At 40.2% G+C, this 19,268-nt stretch overlaps 2 protein-coding genes across 2 annotated transcripts in view; one reads left to right on the top strand and one right to left on the bottom strand.

Annotated features, from left to right (window-relative positions):
- Positions 1-816: 816 nt before the first annotated feature.
- Positions 817-4,155, top strand: LOC144543567 (endonuclease domain-containing 1 protein-like). Its single transcript, XM_078291865.1, has 2 exons — positions 817-1,110; positions 3,445-4,155. Exons 1-2 carry the CDS (start codon positions 817-819, stop codon positions 3,949-3,951), a joined length of 801 nt encoding a protein of 266 aa, XP_078147991.1. The 3' UTR covers positions 3,952-4,155.
- Positions 4,156-6,561: 2,406 nt separating this feature from the next.
- The window catches only part of LOC139931788 (calsequestrin-1), a 33,150-nt gene continuing 20,443 nt past the window's right edge, over positions 6,562-19,268 (bottom strand). The window contains exons 2-11 of the mRNA XM_078291563.1: positions 14,184-14,277; positions 11,963-12,063; positions 10,534-10,645; positions 10,304-10,377; positions 9,867-9,997; positions 9,727-9,772; positions 8,882-8,936; positions 8,547-8,647; positions 8,035-8,109; positions 6,562-7,467 (exon numbers count right to left, since the gene is read on the bottom strand). Coding sequence (XP_078147689.1) covers positions 7,180-7,467; positions 8,035-8,109; positions 8,547-8,647; positions 8,882-8,936; positions 9,727-9,772; positions 9,867-9,997; positions 10,304-10,377; positions 10,534-10,645; positions 11,963-12,063; positions 14,184-14,277 — 1,077 coding nt within the window. The 3' untranslated portion in view covers positions 6,562-7,179. The remainder of the gene's footprint in view (positions 7,468-8,034; positions 8,110-8,546; positions 8,648-8,881; positions 8,937-9,726; positions 9,773-9,866; positions 9,998-10,303; positions 10,378-10,533; positions 10,646-11,962; positions 12,064-14,183; positions 14,278-19,268) is intronic.

Here is a 19,268-nt window from a genome sequence, read left to right as displayed (position 1 = left end):
AAATGTGTGAATACATAGCTTAGTTTCTTTGGTCAAAACTTACATGAGACCAATACACAGCTACATCACCAAGTACGAGGGAACTTGAGGAGGGCCTGTATACTGCATATGAGTACTGAAATGGGACCAGAGTGTGCTTGAACAACACACTGAACCCCTACCTGCTCATTCATTGTAAGTCGCGCTGGATAAGAATGTCAGCTAAATGACTGTAATGTAATGTAAATGAATGTCACTTCTGTCGGTCTAAAACTGCAGTTTTTCAGAAATGGAGAAAAAGAACGCTAATTTTCTCATTTATTTCTCAATTTTTCAAATAATTAAACAATTGTTTTTTTTATAGGTTTCAAGGGCCAAAGGGTCATAAAACTTGTGACCTGTAAATAACCACGGACACTCAAAGCCACCAAAATCAGTTTCATGCAATTCCTGCAACAGGAACAATGTGATACTGTGATAGCCATTATCGAGGTTCCCCTTAATCCAAAAAGATCCTCTTGGGGATGGAGCAACAGTGCAGCAGTAGTTTAGCAAGCATGCTGAAAACAGCAGGACTTCTACAGTGGATATAACTCTATATAGTCAATTTGAGTGTACCAGTGATCTTTGACAATATACTTCCATGCATGCAGAGGACCTGTGCTAGCAGAAACCTGGCTCCTGAAAATAACCAAAAAAATGAGGAATAGTGTACTTCTATCCAAATGTGATAAAATAGGAAGTGTGGTGTGATTGCGTCAGTGAAGCCCTGCATATATAAACCAGTCAGTACTTCTACCTCCACAGCTGTCTACCCAAGAACAGACTTCAGACAATATGTTCCAGGTAGTTTTTCTGCTACTGTTTCCTCTGCTCTCCAAAGGAGAAGTGAGCTTGTTTACAAACTGTCAACAGTTCTTTCTGAATGGTAACCATCCAACAATCCTCACTGACTCCTCACACAACAACCGCTACCAGCAGATATGTCAGTGTCTCCTGGACCAGAACAAGAAGCCGCAGTACTTCTACGCTTCACTCTACGACACAGTGAACAAGATCCCAGTGTACTCTGCTTATGAGTTTCAGAATCCACCCGTGACCAGAGTTGACAAATGGTACATCGAGCCACAGGTATTGCCTTAACTTCAGGTGTTTAATTATTTTCAGTTAAGTTAAACTATGTGTATTGATTCCAAAAGTTTTGCTCCAGAGACCTGGTTAAATGTCAACAATGCTGTTTTCAAACTTCAGAAGCAGGTCACTGTTTCAGCTCATTCTGCTGGGAATATCTACAAGTGAATAGTGAATTTCTTTCTTTTGGTCCACCAAAAGAACAATTGTCTTTGGTTGAAAAATCTGGTAGATATCGCAGTAAAGACGAAAATCCATGGACATATTATTCTCATTCATAAACGCCGCTACTGCTGCTGCTTTTCCCTGCTATGACGGCTTCTGTTGCATAAAACCCGAAAGTGTGAATAGGGTCTATAAGGAGCTCCACACTTAACTACTGTCAGTGTGCTCTTGAGCAAGGCACTGCAACCCATTTTTTTCCAGTCAAACTTCTCATTTTCTAACAGTAAAAAAACTGCGGTGCAGTAATGGGCTTTTCCCAGATGTGAGGGTATTTATGTTAGTAACCCCCTCTGACTTCTCTACTTAGTCATCTTGCCTATACTCTAAAGTGCATTCTGTATGGTTTCTCTGTTACTGTCACAGCAGGACTTTGAAGTCTCACCTGTAGCGTATTCCTTAATCAGAGCAGGGAGGTTGGTGACAGGCAGCTCTTCCCTTTAAAAGCCTTACATCTTGTGTGTTTATGAGCTTCATTTTGTTGGGTGGGTGCACAATGTCGCTCTGTCCCACAGTGCTTTTTGTTTCTGCTGGCTGCTAAGAGGGTGACAGGAGAAGAGTCTTCGTCCCTGTGTTCTGTGTGTGTCTGTTTTCTCTGTGCTTCTTGTGTGATTGCTGGTGTGCTGTACAGCCTGGTGAGCCTGAGCTGTGGAGAGGCTGCAGGGGGCAGATTGGCAACAACGAGGCTGCGCACAGTGCGCAGAGCTGAACTTTGACCTGCCCACCGGCTGTCCTGCTGTTACCCTGTGGCATTACCAATACATGTGTACTGTCTGGAAAGTTTTCTTCAAAGAGGTATACATGCATGAGAGTAAAAAGCAGAAGAAAACAAGAAAGACTGTAAACTAACTAAATGTCTTCATAGCAGTCGCTGAAGCATGGCTACCTGTGTTTTAAGGGAGCTATGAGCACGGCTGGAACACATCTTTAACAGTGTTGGGCGGTAACGCATTACTCAGTAACGCATTACAGTAATGTGATTACTTTTTTCGGTAACGAGTAGTGTAAGGGATTAGTTGACATTAGTTAGGCTACTAATCCCAGTAACGCGCCGTTACTGCGTTACTTAAGCCTGAACCCCCATCAATCTTTTCTGTTCTCTCCTTTGAAATTTTCAAAGGTTTTTTTTTCTCCCCAAATCCTTGTTTGTTTTTTTCCTCCCGTGTATCTTAAGGACATGCGCGAGCCGGTTTACGTCGGCTACTACTTAAAGAAGCAAAACAAAAGATGGAGGGTGAGGGTGAGACGCAGCTTTCAGCAGCTGGACGTTTTCCCATTACTTTGAATTTATCTCAGTCAAGGATGCAAAGAACATTATCGTCCGTTGTAAACTTTGTGTGGCAGCAAACCGCTTTCCACAGCGAAAAACACAACATCCAATTTATCAAAGCATCTGATACGCAACACAGCGATGAGAAACTCAGGGAAAAACAACCCAACAAAGAGGCATCTACTGCCAACGACGAATGCACTCCGACTAAACAACAGAAGCTAAACAGAAGCTGGATTTCAGAGCAGGACACGGTGGTGGACAGCTACTTAGCAGAAAAAGAAGTGATGGATTATTTGAAGTCAGGAGGATTTGTGATTGAGACACCCAACCAGTTCTCAAACATCAAAAACTTTTACATGAAGTACAATACCCCGACCCGGGACCCATAGTGCCTGTGGAGCGGCTGTTCAGTTTAGGAAGTTTGCTGCTCACCTCCAGAAGGAACAGACTGTCTGACAACAGGTTGGAGAAACTTCTCCTTATGAGATACAATCGTTGTTTCACTTCTGAACAGCAGGCCTGGCTGTGGTCAGGAGCTCTGCTCTTGCGAGCTGTCCTCATCGTTTCAATAAATTGTTTTTTTTTTTTGGGGGGGGGGGGGGGGAAGTAATGTAACGAGTAATGTAACTAATTACTTTTCCTGTAGAGTAATAAGTAAAGTAATGCAATGACTTTTTAAAGAAGTAATAAGTAAAGAGTAATATATTACATTTTCCAAGTAACTTGCCCAACACTGGTCTTTAACCAATCAGATTGGTTTGCTAAAACTTCCCCGTTGTATAATAAGGTTTAAAAACACACACTATATCTGATAATATTGTTTCTTGAAATGTTCACAGCTGGATGGTGTTAACATCCCTTGCATGGCTCTATCAACAAGTGTCCCCGCTCCCCAACGAGGTCAGCACCAGGCTCTGAACAGAGACTACGAAGGCTCCCGCTATGACAAGGGCCACCTCTACCCGGTGTCCCATACCGCCAATCAACGTGCCATGTTGGCCACCTCCACCCTGACCAACGCTGCCCCTCAGGACAGCAGCTTCAACCGTGGCAAGTGGAAGAGCCATGAGATGGACCTGGTTAACATCCTGCAGGGTTGCACCCAGGCCTATGTAGTCACTGGTGTGATTCCTGGAAATCAACAGATTGGAGGAGGTGTTAGGGTGGCTCAGTTTTATTGGAATGCTTACTGTTGCCTTGACCCTAATGGGAACCGCTCTAATGGTTTCATTGGGCCTGATCAAAATGGAAGAGTGGAGAATCTGCAGTCTGTCGGAGCTCTAGAGACTAGACTGCAGGTTTACTATAAAGTTCAAATATTCACTGTGTTCCCTGGGGGATGCTGATGCAGAAATTCTCAATATGATGAAATACAGTAAAGAAATTCAATGTTACTGATGTATGGTTGTGACTTGAATTATCTGAGTGGGAAGAACCTCTGCTGTCTTTCACTTTAAAATAAAGCAAGAAGGTCCTGGGTTCAATTCCTAACCTCTTCTGTGTGAAGTTTGTTCTCCCTGTGTTCATGTGGATTTCCCATGGGTGCGCTGATTTTCAAGTCAGGAGGATCGAAGACTTTAAATCTCCCATAGCTATGAATGTGAGTGATTGTCTATCTGTGTTCACCCTGTGATCCCCCTGAATAGGAATAAGCAGGTGAAGGCAATGAACAAACATTATGAATGCCACATGATTTATTTGGTCTAATAAATAGCAGGGACAATTTAGTTTAGTTTATTTTATTTTTTTTTAGAAATAATGCATACTATATACAGTATATACTTGTTAAAAAACTTAGGATATTTCTGGTGTAAATTCATGACTTAAAATCCTAACAAATTCAAATGACAGAGGGGGTTATTCATGGCAGGGTTGGCGTGATGTCATGGGGTAAAAACATCACAGAAGAGCATTTCCTGGTTCATAACAGGGAAGGGTTCTGGGACGTCTTGGTGCCTCAGTGGTCTAAGGCCCAAACCACGTAACAGCAAAGTCCTGGGTTCAAATCCAGTTCAGGACCTTTGTCTCACTTCATTCTTTATTTCTTTCATTCATTCTTCTCTCTTTCCTAATCTTTCCTGTCTTTCTCCACTTTCAACTGTAACAAAAGCAAAAACTGCCCAAAAAAAAATAAAAAATCTTCAAAAAAAAGGTAACGGTTCTATTTGATAGTATCTCCATTAAACAAGCTGCAGATAGCTTCCAGTTTAACAATTTTGCTTCCAAAATAAAAGGGCATGTATGAGCTCTTTCTACAAAAAAAAATAATAATGGGCAAAAGCATATCAAGTACTTGAAGATAAATCAGAAGTGGAACTGTTACATAGGCCTATGTAAAATATTGTATATAATTAAATGTTTTTTTTCTGACAAATTATACTAGGGGCATCCATTATGAACTTGACCACTTTAAAAGTTAAGTAAAACATTAAAATCTCCCAATATCAACACAAAATGTATATGAGATTACTCAGGACAAGTTGAATTTTCAATATCTGTGGCTTAGCTTGGAGTACAGGTTAATCCATTTTTTAGCTGAATGCCTTTCCCAGCTAACATATTATGTAACAGCGGAGGTAACTAATTGAGACTTTTTGGTAATTCCATAACCAACTGACACTGTTGTGGCTGCGTCTTATGGTGGTAATTGAATCACCTCCACTCCCCATTTCAGATTTATCACCTCACCAAGTTGTAGTTACATGCCCTATAGTTATCAAAGTCATCAAATTACTATCTGGTGATACAGGATAGTCGTGAAAGTTACAAATTATGAACAAACCCAATGAGTCGGCAAAAGCTGAACGACACTTTGTATGATAGGAATAATTTCCATGTTCTTGATTTATTAACTTACCTACCGTAGATGAAGATGCAGGTTGTGATAGTTTTAATCTAAAAATGTTTAACTGGGCAGTTAACCCAGTATTGTTATTATTGAGAATATCATAGTGTTTGGTTAGATTCTGTGTTAATTGAACTAGTTTCAGTCACAGTTTTCAAATCCTTATTGATTAACATATATCATTTTTTGGAGTTATACAAAGTAAGTCATACAAAATAGCAAGGTGAAAATAAAGAATATATTGAAGAGGAATCTGTAGCATACAGTGGATGTTATTTTCCAAAATGTCCTGTGCACCCTAACATAGATCCTGGCTGTGTGTCTGCTTGACGCAGCTGCTGAGGCAGTATGAGGCCAGCTGTTCACTAATCAATAGGTACATTGAACTGATATGTAATAAATGACTTTCACTGGGCAAAACCTTGTGGTTTCAGGATAGCTGACGTTGTCAGCAGTCACAAATGTAATGTGAAGTTACACATCAATGCAGAATTTTTATAGCAATTAATTTATGTTTTGATATCAAGTAAGAGTTGCTCTAATCATGCGTTCACACTGCGAACAACACAATCAACAAGGTACTGGATGCTCACTGACTTCCTATAGAGCTTGTTGACCTGGAAAATGTGTGGAAAAAAGATGGCCACGGCTGAACTTTTCACATCAGCAGCAAATCAGATGATTCCTTGTTTCCCTACCGATGTGATTTTGTTTCAGAACAATAGTTTTTAGTGATCTTTTTTTTTTTTTTTGCTGAACAGTGAAAATTAACACTACTTACTTTACCCAGGTGATGTTAATTTATTAAAATTGACATGAGAGTTAATGGTGTCATTGATTAACCAGTCCATTGTATCAGAATTATCGAATTAACAATATTACAATTCATGGTATAATTTGCTGAAATTTTAGTAATATAAGCCTGCAGGCTGCCAACTGACAGCATTTTCTATTAAATTACTGTACTGTGCACACACATACATACACACACACACACACACACACACACACACACACACACACACACACACACACAAAGAGTGATGTTTCATATAGAAATGACAACAAACAACATCATTTGTTTTAAAATAGTTTTCTCTTATTATTCTTTAATATCAGAGCAGAAACAATCAAATTATTTTGTGATTTCCGTGTGGACTCCAGGATCTTAATCTCTTTCCAAGATTTTCATAATCTTAAGACTATCCAGTGAGGTTAAGTTTGTTCTCCTTAAAAAAATAGTACAATAAAGTGTTTGTTTCTTCTCTTCATCCAGTAGAAAACATGTCGCTGAAACAGAATTACAGTAAATTGGAGGAAAGGAGAGAGGGGTGATCCCTGTTCTGTGATGCTAGATAGACAATGTGAGGGAAGTTTCACTCGGTTAGCCTCCTTACTCACATTCACAGTGAACCCCAGAGGTGAGACAAACATTTGAACATTGTAACAAAGGACATACAGCACACGTACATTTTGAACCACATCTCCTTTTTACAGAGACACAAATCCTCTTCTGCTTCTTTGAAAATCTCCTATCCTGACTGAAATTAAAAGCTTCCCATCGGGCCATGTTACTTGTCCCTCAAAGGCTTTGAGGAAACCATACAGGAAGCAAACAGGAACTGACACAAAGTGTGTTTGCTGCAAGATGTTAGAATAAATTGGTGCTACAGTTGGTTTTTGCCATTACTGGCTAAAGCAAAGTGAACCGAAAGATGGTGATGAACATTTATTCATCATCGTCGTCGTCGTCGTCGTCGTCATCGTCTTCATCATCGTCATCATCATCGTCGTCATCATCATCATCGTCATCATCATCGTCATCGTCGTCATCTTCGTCATCGTCATCATCATCGTCGTCATCATCGTCATCGTCGTCGTCGTCATCATCGTCTTCTTCATCATCATCATCATCTGGGTCGATCTTTCCAGACAGCACGTCGTCAATCCACTGCTCCAGCTCATCAGCTGTGGGCATGTCATCCTGGTCGTCCATTTCCATCCACACGCTGTCGGCCTGCAGGGGGAGACACAGACACACTCGTAGAAATCTTTAATATGAAGACATAACGATTTCCAAGAATGCAGGCATTTGGACAATTCATAGCTTGAATGCTAGGTACACAAAGGGCGTGGCCGGCCGTGATCATATGGGAGGCTTTATTCTCCTGCTGGAATGCAAAGTGAAGCTATGAGCATCGCTGCTAACAGAGAAAGTCAGAGCTCAAAGGGCACAAGGAGCGTGACCTCATTCTTGTAGCTGTGCAACACAAAGTTTGAGCAGAACTTGCAAGCTGTCTAATTAGCTTTAGCTAGCTAACCTGATGTAACATACGGGATAACATTGTTGACAAAACAATGTTATCCCAGAGAGAATAGAGTAGACAACGTTTTATCATCTTGTCCAAGACCTCCACCGTGATAGTGCACCTGTCAAGCACGTTCAAAAGAGCATCCGATGTGATCACAGCCTAAGCTTTGATCAGATGGGAGACTCATCAGTCTCTGCGAAAAGTATCACCAGTTCTCTGTTTTATAAAGTAGCATATTGCAAGGCATGCTGGGGATGAGAAAGAGGGCTTACATCCTCTACATCAACCACACCAATCTGGGGAGAAGAGAGGTCGATACGGAAGGTCTTCTCCCAGTAGGGCACCAGCTGGAAGTGACAGATACACAGAAACAGGAGAAGAAATTAGGCTTCTATAAGGACCATGCATAAACTTGATCATTCAGAGCAATATATTCTTATATAATAATTAAATTAATAATGATAGAATATTTTATGTAGTGCTTTTCAAGATTCTAAGACACTTATGATCAATAACAAAATAAACTTTAAGTAAAGTCATTGAAAATAGTAACAGTAAAATGACAAATAGCATAAAGCAAAATAATAAACCTCATAACATAATATCAATAAAAAATAACATCAAAAAGTGCAGAAAATATTTTGAACAATACAATAATGTAACACACTCAGAATGCAGCTAGACAAGTCAGTCAGAAATGGATGAATGAAAAAATAAATTAAAAGTGTAAAATTCTGTATTTAATATGCTGACTAGCTGGTATATTCAGGGGGAATATTCATACCAGGGGGAAATTGTCAGGGTCGATCCAGATGATGCTGAGGTTAGGGTTGTTAGTGTTCTCACGAGCCACCTCCTTCAGGATTTCCAGGAACTCAAAACCATCTATAGGTGAAAGGTCAAAGTTCAGGTAGGTTGGTCAGCCAGGTACCTGATGGTATTATCTCACAATAACGAGATTGCTAGAAATCTTCAGCATCACTTCCAGTTAAGCATTATTTGGGCAATATTTCTGCAATAATTGTAATAAGAACATGAATATAATGTAATTTCACTTTTTTTGTTTTGATTTTGCATCTGCATTGTCATCATTACTAGTAATTTAACATGGAAATTTACCTGGGTCATCCTCCTCGGCAAAGGCAACAATGTGCTCTCCATCAATGTCATCCTCCTGAGAAAAAAAGAGGGAGGGATGAAACAAGGGTGTCCGTTACTCCCTCTCTAGATTGACTGGTAACTGGAAAGACAAGTTTCACAGGCAATGATTAATGCTGTTTAGGGCTGCCTTTTTAAAATTATAGAGGAATTTCCAGAGATGGGAAGTAACAAATTAAAATTACTTACTGTACGTTACTGTACTTAAATAAGATTTTTAAGTATCTGTACTTTACTCATGTTTTCCTTTCACTTAAGACTTTTTTTACTTTCACTCACTACATTTAAAAAGAAAAATCTATACTTTCCTCTACTACATTTTCAAAACTCTCGGGAAAACATCAACAGATTTATTTTTTTGCATCAGACAGCTTCCATCCCGGAAGCAGCTGATCAAGTGCCAAATGTGATTGGCTGCTTGTACGCCTTAGCAACACCAAAGAGGAGGGGAAAGGACATAGAGAGAAGCAACACGAAGAAGAGAGCAGCAACAAGAGTAGAGTGGAGAATTAACATTAGTGAATTCATCTGTGCTAGAGTTAACGTTGGTGATTTGAGCTGCAGACTCTTTCTCATCTGTGATTCAGAGAAAAGCTCAACAGAAAACTAGTTTAGAACATTAGAAATTACTTTTTTAGACGACTACTTTTACTTTTATACTTTAAGTAAATTTAAGACCATGTACTTTCATACTTTGACTTGAGTAAAGGATTTGATATGGTACTTCAACTTCTATTTTTAGATGAGTATTTGCTCTTTTACTTGAGTAAGAAATTTGTGTACTTTCACAATTTCACACTTCTTACCCAGATCTCATACATGCTGTGAGGCTCAAGCTTCCTCAGGGTAGGCCTGAAAATGAAAACAACAGACAATCATATGATTACATTGATTATATCCCCATGACATTTCATCCCATATTATTTTTTCATGTCCTGGCTCTCACCTGTCATTCTCTTCGATGTAGTCAACAAGTTCAGCCTCGATGTAGGGCTTTCCTGGAATGGTGACGGGCTCCTCCATGAAAGGCTCATAGAAATCAACTTCATTAATCTTCATCTTCAGCTTCTTGGCAATCTGAAATGAGATTGAGGGAAAGTAGAATTAGATGGTTATGAAATACAGTAAATGAAAAATTTGCCATTCAGTATTTGGATAAGTAGTATCATAGAAAATATGACTTACTATTTGCTCTCTGCTTTTTCATTGAAAGGACCAATACACCAACAACATACACTCATTAGATTTTAAATGTATTTTGTCTCCCCTGATAGTCAAGCATGTTCTTAGTGAACCCAAAGACACACACACATATACTGTACATAAACACACAGATAAATACACCGAAATACACACACACACACACATTTATTTAGTTTATACCTTGGGGTCGAATGTGGCAAAGAATTTGATGAAGGGATGGAACTCCTCAGCAGCATCGTCGTACTCAATGTAATCTGGTCGGAGGGACAAAAAGGAATTTAGAAAACACTAGAAATATTTTACAGTTGATAACAGTCAGGAATACAGCACAGAAACATGAATAAATGCATTGTTTTTATGAATACACTGGACAGTTTTCAGAAAGCTGATGATTTTAAGGTTCCACCTACGAGGAGATTTCTCGCTCTTGAAGTAGCCCACCAGCTTGATGACCTCGTCGATGTTGTGGAAACCCTTCAGCTCACGCTCGTTGTCAATGATCTCCACAGGGTCCTCAATCACCTGAGGAGATTGATTGAGAGTAAATATGAGAAATTAAAGAATAATTAAATTGTAGTCAAAATCACACTGCAAAAAATGTCTATCGTAACAAGTCATTTCGCCAAAAAAAAAACGTTTTTCAGCCTTAAAATCATATTTAAAACAAGTGAAAAATTCTGCCGCTAGGGTGGAATAATTCTATTTGATTCCATTTCAGTCTCACTTTTCATGCATCAATAGCATCAATATCTTGAAACAAATCAGAATAAGAAAGATCACTACTGTCACAAAAATGACACTTCATTTCTTGAAATTGATTTGATTTGATTGATTTCTTGAAAAGTTAATTTGCGTTTGAAACAAGTTAAATGATCTCACCGCAGTGGCAGAGTGATTTTAAGGGCGTTTTCACACCTAGTTAGTTTAGAGCAAATATTTCAAACCCTGGAGTGGTTTCCCCTTCAGTTCAGTTTGTTTGGGAACATGAGAACACAGCAATCGCACTGAGGTGTGAACAAAATAATCTGACTGACACCTTGTTCAGAGGTCGGTCTTGGTACATTTCCAAGCTAAGCCTGGAGCAGTTTGTTTGGAGTGAGAACATGATCCGACCCAACTACAGGAAGCACTGTGCATCAGTTGAGTTTAAAAATGGATAATAAAACGCAGATGATGCTGATGCTCCAAGTTTGATTACTCAATAAGAAAGTTCTTTCTCACACTAATTATCTGACCAGTGAAGTCACAGCTCCCATGTGGCTTTTTATGATAAATTAAGGTTAGCTTGAAATCTCACCATGTGAAACATAACCGAACCAATGTGTAAATCCAACATATAACTTGTCCCCTGATTCGGACTATAAGTTTGAACACTCCCTAAGACTCGATACTAGATAAAATAACTTGTAAGACGGATGTTGTTTTTACAGGTATCATGCAATCAATTCAGATAACAGTTGGCAGAAAGATGAGAACGCATATAAACAATGTGTCATTGATTAACTTTGATTAGTAGTGCTTTCCTTCTTCTCACTTCCGACTTGGAGTTGATACTGGCAGTGCACACACCGCCAGCACCTTGAGAAACCAATCTCTGGAAGCATATTTGTTTTCTCTTCTACTTTGACCAATATTGACCATAGTCGCCTCATTTTCATGATTTTTGGTGTGGAAATGTTGACTGCAGCCAAACAACACCCATCAGCAGCCAATGACATACTTTGTGCTGCTCTATGTCGCATCTATTGCAGCTACACTATTTGGCTGTACACCTGTATACTGTAGTAAATAGTGGCTGCTAATGGTGTTAAAGCTTTGGCAAGATCATAAATTACTTACATCATAGAGGAACTCAACCAGGGTGTCAGCAGCCAGCTCTCCATCGTACTCAATGATCTCATTGTCAGCAAAGATGTAGATGCTCTCTACCTCATCCAGACCTGGTGAAAGAAAAGAATAATACTATGGAGTGTTTTCACAATAATTTAATTGGGAGGATTGTTGCACACGTCATTGCATGCGAGCATTAGCTTGTTGTTGTGCCCCAAATGTAGACAAACTGCAGCGGTGGAAAAATAGGAGATGCCTTGAAAGTGCTTATCAGTTCATCTCTATAGTCCTATTAAAAATGGTTGCCATTGATAAGGCTCTGTGGATGATAGTAAGTCCTAAGTATGTTTCAGCATAGTAAGTCTCAAGTATGTTTTACTCCATGCTTGCTGCTCTGTTGCTCCACTTCTGAGAACTTCTTTGGAAAATTCAAATTTGCTGTGGCTGTTGCAATACTAGTGAACAATATTTGCAAGAGCGATGCATAGATGGGAGCTTTTTTGATGGCAAACACAGTAGGTGTCTGCTTTAAAATGACTGATGTTAGCCGTGTTATCAAGTATGGCAGATCACAACAATGCCGCAACTTGCCTTGCATTAATATGACATGTAACTACTGCAGAGAAGTGAGAAAAAAAAGTTTTTTTATTCTCCATAATCTTCATGTAGACCATAACTTGTTTGCTTTATTTGCTGCCATTAGTATCCACAGAACAAGTATAATGAATGTATTTTTGCTTACATATTTACTGATATGAATTGTTGTATAGCACACCTATCTCTGTACAAAGTTAATAAGTTACTCAAATTTCAATAAAATCACAGAATAGTTTTCCTCCTTTCCTCCTTGTTTTACTCCTACAGATGTGATAAACCATAGAAACAGGTAGATATTAAGGGTAAAAGTATCCAGAAATACAGTTGATTAAGAGTATATCACAACGGCTTCAGTTTTATCCTGCTGCATATGATCCATTGCAATGGCTATGAAGTATTTGCACAGGTCAAGATAAAGTTTTATCACAGAGCTTTCTACTCTTGGTTTCCTTCAAGAAGGACTGTAATCACAATATTGGTATATTACTCAACAAAAAAAGTGTGGAAGAGTATTAAGAAATTAAATTAGAAACTGCAAGTATTAACTATGCAGCTATATGATGTACAGCATTTTTATACCCACAGTACATGCCTACATGTTTTCATGCACACACACACACACACACACACACACACACACTGATGTTTGCTCCTTATTTGACTTTTGGGGTTGGGTCTCATCTCCCACTCATGTACTTAAGTGTTGCGTAGCTTGTGTTGTTCTTCCAAACCAGCAGTGATCTCTCTGCTCAACACTTGAGGGCAGGATTGCTTCAATTATTCTCCATGTATTTTGGTCAGCCTCAGATACTGTCTGCATTTATTTACTCCTTACATGAAGTTTGAATCCTGTATGTACAGTTCATTTACTTCAATGCGGCCTGTATGCTCCACCCACCCAAAAGCTGACTAAAGGCCTCCAAAGTGAGATAGCCACCATTCGAAAGATATTTCAGTCTCTCTGACAAAATAACTGCTGACATGAAAGTAAAATAATTTAATATTAGTGAAGTTACTGGCTATTTTGATCCTTACCATGACATTTGGAGGGTGTTTAATACATAATTTAATCATTCATTCATTCATTCATTCATTCATTCATTGAGCAGTGAATATCAAGTAAAACTGGAAGGTTTTAGCCAAAATGTAGACTGTATTCAAACTTGTTATATAGTATTTTGGAATGAAACCCTACACAAATGCTAAATAAATACATTTTAATACTTATGGATACTTTTTAGCAAAATGGCTAAAAAATCAGATAACTGAACAGATAAGAAATACTGAAATATATGAGCAGGTGTAAAAAAAAAAAACAAAAAAAAAAAAACCACACACCTGACCCCAGAAATCTCTCCAGGTTGATCTCTATGATGAGGCTAATAGAAACAGTTAATATGGCTCTATCATGACTTCCACCTTAATAACAAGATAACTGTACAATCTGCAGTAGTTTGTGAATGAGTTGTGAGTTTTGGAAAAGTGATGGGGCTTGGAGGAGGGAGAAGATTTACAGAACCAAAGATTATTTTTTTCTACCAAAATTGAAAAATAAACAGATGTCTGCTTTTACTGGTGACAAGTAGGCTGTGTTTTGATCAACAAGGTTTTTGTCAGTGACCGGCAGGCTTACCCAGCTTCTTGGCAACAGCCATGTCCTTCTTCTCATCCACCAGGCCGAATCCAATTTCCTCATCATCAAGATCATCCAGAACCTGGGCTGCAAGCTGGAGAGAGAGCAAGAGAGAGAGAGAGAGAGAGAGAGAGAGAGAGAGAGAGAGAGAGAGACGCGGGGGGGTTGTTGGGAGCAGAGAGTGAGTGGGAGAAAAACAGAGAGAAAGGGAGTGAGTGAGAGACAGTTGTATTTAGTATCATATGAGAACTGTTTGTATCCCTGACTGTATGTAGCATTACTAATTCCACCACAAGCAATTCACTTCTCTGTACTTCCATGATAGACGTTCCCTGATCTCTCAACTGCATGAGAAAACATATTTTCAGCGTAATTTACATGAGCAAAACTCTTTGCCATTTCATCTCAATCTCAAGCCCTTAAAAGCAAAAGCTTTAGTTTGCTGCCTTGCACTTTCTAAATCTGAGTGAAACTGAAGCCAACAATCGGCAGCCCTCACAGCCAATGTGAGAGGAGCGCGGACAGCAGGGTTTCCAGAAGAAGAACAAGAGGGGCAGAACTTGAGCCAACTATGCCGAGGGAAAGAGACGCTGCAACAGGTGTGGTGGAAAGGAGAGGGGCTCACACTTTGCAAAAGTAAAGCAGCTACATGCACGCACATACATATTTACGCATAGATGTACACAGACATGTACACACACTCAAGCACACACAGGTGCTCTTCTTTCTTTCTTTCTCTCTCTCTCTCTCTCTCTCTCAACACACATTGACATTTCTGTTCAGTTGTATAAACATCTCTAATCGTAAATTAGTCCCCATGTTTTCCATTTTTATTGGTTTATCCCCCCATTTAGCTCCAGCAGTATAGGGAAATATGATTGCCCCTTTAATTGGTGAGGTTACACTTCATATACACAGAGCCACAAGCGTCATCTAGTGGCTTACAAAAGTACAAAGCAGCACTGCCACAGTTAGCAATCGTTATAAAATGGACAGCATTCATAAGCGGCCAAGTGCCCCAAAGCACCAGAGCAAATAGCTAGATGTGCTTTATTCCTATTCAGCAGAGAATGCTTGGAGAGAAACCGTTTGACACCATCCATTCCTTTGGTCTCTTAATGATTGGACCAAGGCCCAGTTTTTCCCCTGAGCTGTTTAGGAAAGTTGGTCCATTTACCTTCCAACAATTAATCAAGATAATCACCATCTAACAGCTAATGGAAGAGGTTGGATGGATGGATGGATGGATGGATGGATGGATGGATGGACATGTTAAAGTTTGATTAATAAATTAGATGAAAGCTTCATTCAAATGCTTCTTTTCCCACTTACCCGTCTCTGCCATGGTTAAGTCAGCTTGCTATGCCACACAAAGGTGCAGTCCACATATAAAGTCACATTGGCACGGCCCAAGCTGCAGCTGCTGGATTTCGAAGGCAGCTCCGTCTCCAGTGCACTGCGATGTCTGCTGGTTCTTTTAATTTTGTGATTTTAAACTAAACCGATCGCCCATTCTAATGCAATCAAGGCGAGGAAGAGAAGAACCAGCAGATACTGCAGCGGCAGAAGAATTGGAGTTTTGCAGCCCAGCTTTAGAGAGACAGAAGGCAAACCTGAACATACCTGATAGACAATTGCTGCTTGACTTGTGAGCAACTGCAAGAAGAGGTAACGCTTTAGGGCATAGCACAACAGAGTCACAGCCTCCGGTTACATAACAAATCGGTGGCCTTTATTTTGCAGGACAGGATACAGAATAAGTAACAGGTCCAAACATCCACGTTGAGAACGTGTAAAACGTCTGCAAAAACAAAGTACATGAAAATGAGCATACTTAGTGTGCATCAGTGATTGGATGATTAGATTAGATTATTGAATTATTCAACCGCCAGAAGCAGAGGAGTGCAGCGTTAGAGAGGAATCCATCTTCCACACTATGTGACTTTTAAAACACATTTATTTTCTGATACCAGCAATTGATCAATACACATATCGAGTATCGTATCAAGGAGCATTCCTTCATCATCAAACCTCGCCATTCATCTCTACATAATGATTAAGTACAAGGTGTATCTGCTTTCAGTAACATAGTGTTTGTATGACCAGTTAGTTCAACAATACTGTACATCTTAGCTATACATTTTTTAATGCGAACAAATGCTCTTACCTGGAGTAACTTACACTAACTGCAGACACAAAAAGAAATGAAAGTTTAGTAGAGCATATTAATAGTATAGCATATTAATGCAGACGGGATTGGTAGGATGGATTACACAAGGCCAAGGATACTGTATTGCACTGAAGATTGCCAAATTGACTGACAGTTTGCATTTTCAAGAGTGTCATTTTCACATGTCTGACTTGAACTGAAACTATTCCCCAAAACACGCATACCCCTCCCCGTTGCCACAGCGCACGGCCATATCAGTAACACAGGGGTATTTATAAGAGAGGTGAAGCTGTGGGTGCCTGTGGTGGGGTGGGGAGCCACGCAGGGAGGACCACAGCTATATAAGGGCTTGTGAGAAAGCATGTTGAGGAGCAGAAAAGAAGGCTGAGGTTCGTTACATATAAATGGGTGTGGAAAGGGGAGGAGAGAGAAGAGGCAGGGCTGCGGAATGGAAGAAGACACCCGATACTCAAGCTTAACACTTACTCAGATCTGTCCGGACATCCATCATCACTTTCGGTTTCAACCGGACTCGGGACGTCTCGCTCGTTTTCTCTCATTCCCTCTCTTTCTGGCTTATCCTCTCTCTTTCTCAGGATCACTCTCCCTCTTTCTCTCGCTCTCTGTCTCAATCTGGAAACTTAACACTTTAACATGGGGGTTATTCAGCACTTGACCGCCATGAACACCAGCACCAAGATCGGATGCAGCTGGACGAGTTTATAGCGTTCCGATTTTTACTTCCCATTCATTTGAATGAGGCCACGAAAATAGCCTCAAAACTCAAATTTAACATGTTGGTGAACAGATTCAACAGCACTCCTGGGTCTGTCCTCATTTTGCATTTCTATTCTTGGTTTACACTAAAATTAGTATTTAAAAATAAAAGATCTGGTCCCCCAAACAGGAACTGCCTCTCCTAAATGGTATCCCTCTGCTATGTTCTCTTCTATCAATAAAAATTATATTCTGCGAAATTATGTTCTAAAACGTTGGACCCACAGTCAGTTGAAAATCACAGTAGCGGGATCTGTTGTTGAATCTGTTGACGAACGCGTTAAATGTTTTCAGGCTATTTTTGTGGCCTCATTCAAATTAATGGGAAGTAAAAATCCGAATGCTACAAACTGGTCCAGCTGCATCTGATCTTGGTGAGTAGTTTATATTCTGGTTTTCAGGGCGGTCAAGTGGCAAATAACCCCCATGTTAAAACTAAGTGGAATATTGCTTTAACTCTCCTGACACCGCTTCAACCCTCTTCTCTCTTCTCTCGCCCCGTCCCCCTTGCTACCGCCCGTCCCGCCCAGACTGAGTGCAGGAGCCAAGTGAGAGGCTGGCAGCGTAACGTCTTGGCTCCGTCTCCCGATGCCCAGTCACCGTCAGCTTGTCAGGTGACACAAGATGAGGGCATAGTGCCACGGTGAGGTGTCAGAAAACGTGCCCCGCGTTCCCCCCGCTGCCTTGGCTGGGGCACCGAAGGATGAGCAAGGACAGGCAGGCGGGTTCGCAGTGGGACGGGGGTCACATTTCTTGTAATATAGCCGCCCTGTAAAGGTGATTCTACTTCCACCTCTGATTCTTCCCCCTTATACTTACTCTATACTACTTTAAACTAGTTGCTTCCACTTACCACTGGGGCCCCAATTCAGACCTGAGTACCATAGGCCAGTCAGTAGATACACCAAAATGCCTTAGTGGATACATTTTTGCACAGGTGGACTCAGTAGGGCAGGGCCATGCTGCGGCAATCTGGATTCTGCTTTTGATTCATTCCCTATATGTTGTATTGGATGGTGATGGAAGCTCAATTGAGATTTTGACTTTGACTTGACCCCATTTAATGGGGGAAATAAGTAAGATTTTTACTGCCACACACCACAAAATGACCATAATATACTGTCTCTGCGGGGGGGGTTGATAGAGTTATTGATCAATACCAGTGTCTCAATGATTTCTTCTCCAGGTGCTGAGATTTCTGGCTTTCAAAACTCACTTCCCGGCCCAAACTCTCTGTTTTGGAACAAAAACTCCTCGGCCACTGCAATTTCAAGACCCTCCCAATCTCTTCCCCACCTACTCACTTTTTTTAACTGTGCAACAGAGGAGGACGGTGCTACAAGTGAGCGGCTGGTATCGCAAGACATTTCAGCTACAAAAGCCTGGTTCTCAAGCAAAATAAGTCAATGACAAAGCAGTTATTGACTTATTTTGCAGATATGTTACCTCTTCACTAGACATTTCTGTTAAATCGCTGCTCTAGCTCACTTACTTGTCTTTGTTGTGAAAATGTGACTTTATTGTTTGTGTCAATTACAGGTAAGTTCTATTGATGTTGCTGCAATTCCTACTGGTAGCCTATAGAAGTCGATAAAGATCATTGTTACTTAATGCCCCTGTGAATAGACTCTGGATATCTCAGCATGCATCAGTGCCGGCAGATCTGAAGCTTTATTGCAGAAGAAATGGCACATTACTGTAAATGGGCCTGATCTTCATCTATCCATCCACCCATCCCCCTTCTGTTTTCATTCATCCTTCCACAGCCGATCCTGGGACTTTCAGGGAGGACTGAATAAACATTGTTCACAAAAAATAACTTCTTGTGCTGCTTCCTGCTCTATCCTGGGTCTAAATCTACGCCTATGACTGACTGGGACTGTGTTTGGGTTTAGTTGTTCCCAAGTAGCCCTTGTTTTTTGTTTTTTTCCTAAGTGAATGACTGAGCATTCGATGACTCACACATCTGTGTGTGTGCGTCACCTTCTGATGTAAGTCACTCTCAGAGAGAGCTCATGGGACGTGCACACACACACAAACACACACATACATACATACACACACACTGTAGATTCTTCTTAACAGCAGCATCAGTGTCTGTGTCCAAAATCAAATCATTCATAACAAGGAAAGTGTGT

The sequence above is a fragment of the Centroberyx gerrardi genome, chromosome 23, assembly GCF_048128805.1.
Source record: "Centroberyx gerrardi isolate f3 chromosome 23, fCenGer3.hap1.cur.20231027, whole genome shotgun sequence".
NCBI lineage: Eukaryota > Metazoa > Chordata > Actinopteri > Beryciformes > Berycidae > Centroberyx > Centroberyx gerrardi.
Note: the sequence above shows the minus strand (reverse complement) of the source record. Positions and strands in the feature narration are given on the sequence as shown.